Source organism: Nanorana parkeri, unplaced genomic scaffold, assembly GCF_000935625.1.
Source record: "Nanorana parkeri isolate BGI_ZX_2015 unplaced genomic scaffold, ASM93562v1 scaffold97, whole genome shotgun sequence".
NCBI lineage: Eukaryota > Metazoa > Chordata > Amphibia > Anura > Dicroglossidae > Nanorana > Nanorana parkeri.
In genome coordinates, this window is record NW_017306365.1 from 929,133 (window position 1) to 937,739 (window position 8,607).

At 40.3% G+C, this 8,607-nt stretch overlaps 1 protein-coding gene across 1 annotated transcript in view; it reads right to left on the reverse strand.

The window, feature by feature from the left end:
- The window catches only part of VPS13C (vacuolar protein sorting 13 homolog C), a 225,912-nt gene that overhangs the window by 134,336 nt on the left and 82,969 nt on the right, over window positions 1-8,607 (reverse strand). The window contains exons 21-22 of the mRNA XM_018552762.1: window positions 4,324-4,438; window positions 1,057-1,193 (exon numbers count right to left, since the gene is read on the reverse strand). Coding sequence (XP_018408264.1) covers window positions 1,057-1,193; window positions 4,324-4,438 — 252 coding nt within the window. The remainder of the gene's footprint in view (window positions 1-1,056; window positions 1,194-4,323; window positions 4,439-8,607) is intronic.

Below are 8,607 nucleotides of genomic sequence, written 5' to 3' on the forward strand. Positions count from 1 at the left end.
GGGACGAATCCCATAGGCGTCGGGGAGGACCACCCGTCGCAGCCGACCCACCGTAGCAGAGTCTGCATGCGCTCGTCGGTCACCCAGGGGAGACTACAAGGATCTACAATCATCCAGGCTGTCGCCCTGGGGACACTTGCTAGAAGAAAAATCAAGTCAAACGGAAGAAAAGGAAAAAAATTCTTCAGAGAAATTTTTTTAGCTCCTTACTCCTGACGCTAGGCAAAAAACTGGGAGACTTGTCAGCAAGTGAGGGGTTGGGCCACCAGCAGGGGCCGCCCCTAGGCTGTCTTGTCTTTTAGTTATGTGCCTAGCGTCCTACTCCTGCAGGTGGCGATATACCCTACCATTCAGGATCTACGATCTGTTGCCCTGTGTCCTTCAATGAACGGGAGAGAAAGTCAAATAACAAATATAAACACTCCTCCGCAATTGCTTCATCTCCAGCCGACAATGAAGCTGGCCCAATCCTCTCCTTTCATAGTTTATAAAAATGTTTGATGGCCACATTTCAATAGACTTAGCAGTAGGAGATGCCTTGCTGTTTATGTTTAAGGCACTAAGTGAGCACACCTATATTATAAATTAACACCCCTTCTAATGCATTTAGCAACCATATGCCAGCTTTTAAAGGTGAAAGACTTGCATCGTTTTTTTTATAGACTGTGTTAAGGCTGTAATATGTAAAGATGGCTGCAAAAGGATATAATTAACTATCTATAATTAACAGAAAACACTGTTTAAATGTCTGTATAGACCACAGCTTCATATTTGTTTGCTTTGGAACACTACAGAATGTGTAAATAGTACCAGCATTTCAGACATGTAACATAACATGTTTGCATGCCCCAAGAGCATCAAATGTTTGAGTTTGCATGTTAATGCATAAATAATACAGAGTGATCTAAACTTAATAACTGGTCAAATATAAATGCCAATAAAAGAAGGGTTTTGTAACAAGTAAGGTCTGTATGGGTCACTGCAACTGACAAGATTAAAAGATTTATTAGTGAATATGAAAGTAAGTTGCTGATGAAAAATTATGTTATTGTGTACCTGTAAGCTACCAAAATCCACAATGATGACATCAGTCTTGTCGTGATAGAAGCCAGACTTTGGAAGCAGCAAAAAAGATGGCTGAAGATTGATCCGCAAGTCAAGAACTTTCCGGGTTTCAATCATATGGGTAAGTCCTTGATGACACAAAAAAGTAAAATGTAAAACAAGTTAAAGCTGAAGTTTAATTTGGTTATATTTTGCCTTCCTTGATTCCTTTCTCGCTCCTCATCAATTAAATCAACCATCTATTTTAATGACATAGCTTATTTTAGACAAAGTGACATCATCGCTTGGTCTCTGCGCTTTTCTATGCATTGCAGACAGATCATGGCTGATGGGAGCAGACAGCAGGGTATTGTACATAGCTTCCTGAACACATAATAGAACCCTGCCTAAGTTTTGCAAATATCAAAATGCCTTCATGGGTGGGTGTCGGTCTGGAGGAGTAGGTATTTCAAGGCAGGCTTCATATGCACACAGACTGCGTTAGGTAATGCCCACATGTGATGCTGAACCTCTATGATTAAAAGAACTCCAATGAATTAGCGGAGCGGACAAGGAGGAAAGATTGAGATGATGCTTGGCATGCTTCAGCCCGAGCCCTTCAGCTTTAATACAATAGGCCTTCATCAGATGGAAACTCCAGTCCATTTAAATTCACATCAAATAAAATTGACTACCTTAGCAAATGTATTTTACATACACTCAAGAAAAAACAAACATTCTCCATTAAACAGAAACAAAGCATTCAATAAAAAAAGTTTTATAATATATATAATGTGGATGCAGTTAGAAATTGCTACTTAACTAAAGCAATCTAAAGAAAACTGTATTTTCATAACATTTGATCAAATACTGTAATATAAAGGTGGACAACCAGTCAACACTAACATGCTCAAAGATCTGGAAAAGCGTAAATCAGCAATTATTTAAAAAAGTAACTTAAATCTGTTTGTCATTAAAGTGCAACTGAAGCCTAAACTTTTTTCTTTTTGGAGTGAAGAGGGCTTATTACTGTCGGTGTCCTCGAGATTCACACTCTATTTGTCCTGGTGACTGTAATGATTGAAAGTAAAAGTTTAAGAAAAAAAATACATTTTTATTTATATTTCTAAATATAAGGGAATCTTCCAATGGGAACACTAGCTCCAGTGACACTGCTAACCACGAGGGATTTCCTTTTCTTTGAAGGGATTTCCTTTCACTTCCTGTTGTGACTGTCAACAGGAAGTGAAGGAACCCCCCCCGTCCTTCCCATGGGACAGATGGTGGAAAAAAAAAAAACACTAACCCTTTCCAACTCTATCCAAAACTGGAACAAAGTTTTGACTTCAGTTCTCCTTTAATGGTGACTACTTATCCAAGAAGACAAATTTTAAGAAAATAAAAAGCTGGTTATCCCACGTTAGGAGCAAAAATACATTTGTGATTTCACTGAGAACCACAGAAAAGTCCACAAAATGTGGATAGCAGTTGTGCTCTAATTATCCTACGCCTATTGTCTACCAGGCTTTTGGTTTTGTAGCTTCACTGGGCTTCACCAACATTGGTTTCATAGATGTTTGAAAGAATATGCTACAGCTCCATTTAGAGGGTTCCATACAGATAAATACCATACCAACTGAACACACTTAAGCAGCCCAATCTTTAATGAGCTGGTCATAAGGCCACGATTGCAAAGTCTGACTAATCCAATTTACTTAGCCCAAAATACTACATCAGGGGTAGGCAAACCTTGCAACTCCAGCTTTGATGAAACTACAAATCCCATCAAGCATATGCAGTTGCCTTTCCGAGTCATACCTGTGGCTGCCAGACTCTTGCAGTGCCTCATGGGACCTGTAGTTCTACAAGAATTGGTGTGCCAAGGTTGCCTACCCCTCTTCTATATCATGCAGATTGAAAAAACACATACATATGTTTCATACTCAGCCACCCTAACAATGCCATAGCACATTATCTAAGTGTTTATTTATCTGCCCTGATGGCCGTCTGTGTTTGAGGCAGTGTCCTGGTCATTTTCATATTAGTTATGAAATAAACCTAATATGTCTGATAATCGGACAATGTGTGAGTGCCTTTCTTAGCAGCCTGGACCAGAGCTCAACAGCACATACAACAGCTTCTATTAACACTATGCTATTCATCCTCTGCAAGCAAGACATAAAACTATATAGCATGAATCTCAGGAACTGGAGATTTTCCCATTGCAGTTTGCTACTTTTTAAAAGAACAACATGTACGTTCTACTTGCAGATCAATTCCCCAAATACTTATATCACATTATGGGGAATGCATCAGGCAAGCAATAAGGAATCATATGCATTTCTAAAAGAACATTGTTCTCATTAGCAAGATATGGAGATTCTGCTGAGGGTGTCTTGCCACTGGAGTGTAACAGATATAAGAAGCCAGCTTGTATTCACACTGACTGTCACAATTCAGAGAAAGGAAATTGAATTTGGTAAGGGACATGGAGGATATCAGCTATGAGGATAAAATGAAAAGAAAAAAGGTATTCACCCTGGAGAGGCAATCAAGGGTCCCTATAGTAAATTTTAGTTGTTCAATTTAAGGACATTACAAAAAAGACACAAATGAACTCTTCGTGACTGTAGAAAAAGAAGTTTAAACTCTGCAGTCAGAAAGGGTTATTTACTGTAAAAGTGATGGAAATGTTGAATCAACATCAACAAGAGCTGTTTCTAATCAACTCAATGAATTGCTTCAAAAAACATTAGAAAGTATTTTTAAATGCACAAAAATAGAAACAGTTACCAACGTTTGGAAGAAATAATACTTTGAAACAGTGCATGTCATTGGTGCACTATTCTTCCCATTAACAACAACGATGAATCACTATTCCTCCTACTGATCTCCACGAAGAAGTACTTATCCTTCCACTGACATCAACCCTGGAGCAATTTTTTTACTCCCACTGGCCACCAGTTTGGGGCATCTGTCACACCCATTGTCACCAGGCCATTTTCTACTCCAACTGGCCACAGTCTGCCCAACCGCAGATAGATGTTTAGTAGATTTTAGGACCCCGTTGTAGGAAATTAATCCAGTAAAGTATTTGACTGACTTTGGAGATTGGGAATTAATGGATTCCCTGTTGAAGCAAAACAGGAATTTTGTTTGGCCTCCCTCACTATCATCTGCAGAATTACAGTTTTGAGGATACATGGTGTTTTGATTTGGTTGAACTCGATGAATATGTGTAACAGTGTACAAGTAGGGTAGCAAGTAGATAAGGTTTACCTGCAGCTGTTTTTTCTTTGATCTCTTCCAGTTTCATCAGTGTAGCAGATGTGAGTTGTTCTAAATCCATTCCTTTGTGAGTCTGGAAAAAGTCTGCGAGAGCATTTATGGTAACCTATGAAACAAGACATAATTGGTAAAATGTTATATATTACAACTGCACTGCAATTTGAATTGTGAGTGTTATATAGATCAATAAATAAAACTGTGCCAATTCACTATATTGAAATCTACATACATATAAACATATAAATAGTAGTGAAACCAAATTCCCAAATGGCAGCGGGTGCTCTGGACTGTTGAGTCAAAATGTAAAATATTTGGCTGTAGCAGGAGGCAGTATGTTTGCCGAAGGGCTGGAGAGCAGTACAAATCAGTGTCTGAAGCAACAGTGAAGCATGGTGGAGGTTCCTTGCAAGTCTGAGGCTACATTTCTGCCAATGGAGTTGGAGATTTGGTCGGGATCAATGGTGTCCGCAATGCTGAGAAATACAAGCAGATACTTATCCAACATGCCATACCATCAGGGAGACATGTGACTGGCCCCAAATTTATTCTGCAGCAAGACAACGACCCCACACATACAGCCAACGTCACTAAGAACTATCTTCAGTGTAAAGAAGAACAAGGAGTCCTGGAAGTGATGGCTTGGCCCCCACAGAGCCCTGATCTCATCATCCAGTCTGTCTGGGATTACATGAAGACACAGAAAGATTTGAGGCAGCCTACATCCACAGAAGTTCTGTGGTTAGTTCTCAAAGAAGTTTGGATCAACCTACCTGCCGAGTTCCTTCAAAAACTGCAAGTGGGAGGGATGTCAGAATGTTAGGCGGTGCACACCAAATGAACAGTGGAGGGGGACTCACTTCAGAATCGTTCATAAAGCATATTATGTCTTTGATTTCTTTTTTAAAATTAGAGCTCCGAGCCCAGACTTAATAGCATGTCCAAAATGTACCCTGGGGGACACTGTCTATGGGACTGTCCACATATCGTCAATTTCTGGGACTCAATCCTTTCTTATTTGTCAGATATGTTGGACATTCCCCTGACGCGAGAACCCTGGCTGTGTCTTTTCAGTTATTGGAAGCCAGAGCCTACCCCAAGTAGACAGAAACAGCAATTAATATTTGTGGCCTTGCTGCTGGCGAAGCGAATAATAATGCATCAAGGGCTATCCATGCAACCACCTTCATCCCAGCACTTTGTGACGGCATTGACGTCCTTAATGTGGAAAGAGAGGCTTGAGGCCACTCTCGACCCTGATAAATATTCCACCAACTTCAAGAAATGTGAATCTTTCATATTACACAATTACTCAGGATTGGAGTTATACGCTCTAATTTATCCCTTCAAACTTACGAATTGGTACCTAGAAAGGAGCCTGGATAAAACCTTAGGGCGGCTGGAGATACCTGATGATTATGACCCTGGCTAGCTCAGGCAGTCCTAGAGTTTTGCCTCCCACACGGATGTGTGATGGTAGACTGTAACCCACTCAGGGAGCGACAAGATGTCACTTATTTGAAATTGTACGATTTTACATGCTGCTCTTATTCTTTATTCTTTGTATACGTGTGACATGAGTATCTGATTTTCTTACATAACACATTGTCCATATTGTTCTTATATGCTTTGGACTTTGCTGTATTTCCTGAAAACTCAATAAATTGTTTGGAAAAAAGAAGAATTAATGCTGATTTGAAGGCAAACGGTGGTCACACCAAATATTGATTTGGATTTCTCTTCTGTTCATTTACTTTCCATTTTGTTCATTGATAAAAATAAACAATTAACACTTTTATTTCTGAAAGCATTCTTACTTTACAGCATTTTTTCACACCTGCCTAAAACTTTTGCACAGTACTACATACTGTATATACATACATAACACATACATTTGACTTTCAGTAGACGATGGTTTTGGTTCTACCTAAAAAGTTTTGGATTAACATGCAGCATGGATATTAGAAACCATGAAATTTAAAACATTGGTACAATATAGACACAGCAGAGTATACAAATATGAAGTGCAGAATATGGAGCGAAGAAGAACAATAGTACCCAATACTGCCTGACTGCTCACTGATATTTACAGGCAGCAGTAGCTATGGAAACGAATTACTAAAAAATGTATAGGTAGTACATGACCGTTTCTCAGCTAGTAAAAGAGACAGTATGCAGTACTATCATTTTTTTCTAACAACACAGGTCTCTGTAGTAAAACTGCCTTTTAGACAGTGTGGGCCTTTACCCCCCTTGGCTAAAAATCACATCAGCATACAGCTCTGCATGCTGATATGAAATCATCTTACATCAGGGGTGCCCATTAGGTAGATCGTGATCTACCATTAGCTCTCAAAGCTGATGCTGGTAGATCACGAAGGGTGTGAATGGTAGCCCCTTTATTCCATTTTTGTATATTTATTTAGCTGTGCACACATGATTACCTATTAGCCTGAGTCTGCTGAGCCAAGCTCCCCGACACCTTTCTGGTGGATACTGGTGGTTGAAGTGCTATGTATTACATCAAAGCATATTAGTTTACGCAGCCAGTTGCACTACTCTGTTTGCACAATACAGCAAGGAGAGACAGCCAGGAGAGAGAGCAAGGAGAGACAGCCAGGAGAGAGAGCAAGGAGAGACAGACAGGAGAGAGAGCAAGGAGAGACAGCCAGGGGAGGGAGCCAAGAGAGTGAAGAGAGAAAATGAGGAATGACAGCCAGGAGAGAGAGCAAGGAAAGACAACCAGGAGAGAGAGGAGAGCCAGCTGGAAGAATGAGCGAGGAGAGACAGCCAGGAGGATGAGCAAGGAGAGACAGCCAGGAAAGAGAGAACAAGGGAGGTATTTTTTTTGTTGGTAGATCTCATGTAGCTCGTCATTTGAAAAGTAGATCTTAACACAAAAAATTGTGGGCACCCCTGTCTTACATTCATTAGTTAATCAAATATACTTTAATTTTACTACCAATTTCTTGATTTCACCTTCCTGGTACTTCTACGGTAAAAGAGATGTAGCCTGTGCCCAAGCACTGCATACTGGGAAGGTTACATCAGCAGAGCATTGCTGGGAAATCTCATCTGTAATCATGCGAGATCTCAGGGAAAAGCATTTTCCTTCACTGTGATGATATGCATGGTCACATGTCCTGGTCACATGTGCCAGAGTTCCAGGAAGTAAGAGAAGAATGGGGAGGGGAAAAAAAAGGTATACAAAGCCGGCAATTATCTAGAAGTGTCTGTTTGTAGATTGTCGATTGTCATTACTAAACATTTCTAAAGGTGCCTTTTTGTTATTTTGAAGATATGGATAGAGTTCAGTTTTAAGAGAGGGGGACAGTGTTTAAAGGGACACAGAAATTCAGAGAAGATTGAATTCTACTGCCGCCTACAGGAAAATTTGAACAATTCAATGATTCATTGAATGTTATTCAATGAATTCAACAAAATGAATGGATCTGATGTGTTTACTCACAAACCAGCTGCTTGTTCTACAATACTCAATGACAGGAAAAGAACACGGAGACCACGTATTTAAATTCCACCCAGTGGATGAGGCCATTGCTCCATTCCTCAGGGTTAACTCTTTTCGTGATACAACGATGGAGAGTGGGGATTGCAGATGGCGTCCAGTGGTCCTAGTACGAGGTAGCTTATGTTGCTTAGCCCATCCCAATATGAGTCTTCAGAAACAGTGTCACACCTGAAGCTGTGCCACAGCTCTGGACCCAGAAAGCACTCCACGGCTAATGAACACAGTGCACTCAGGTCTGGAAGCTAGTGGTAAGGGGCTTCCAATCTGGATAACTGCTGCCCAGCAACTTGAAGAGCTGTCGTGATTGAGGAAAATAATGTTGATTGAAGAGGGAAAAAAAAAAGGTTAGACTTTTCTTGGCAGAGCAGAGAAAAGGCATCCATCCTTTTAGGACACTAGCAAAAAACCTGAGGAATGCTAGAATGGGTTATACGGTGCTGGTCACTCTTTTTGTGTGAAGTCTCAGGACAGGAAAGAAATTGATTTTTCTATGGGGCCCCAGCAACAACAGCCAGAAAAGCGATACTCCACTTGGATCAGCTAGGGCAAAGCACACAAGAAGATGCATAGGGTATAAGAGTGTATTTAAACTCAAGAACAAAAATGTAATATATTGCAGCTTACTATTTCTTAGATGTGATGGCTACAATAATTGTTTTCCCGTATTTTTTCCCCCTTTCCTTAACCTGGTGATCCTGCCGGTATCACACTTCCTGTCCTAGAGTGACAATGCTAGCTAGCATGGTCAC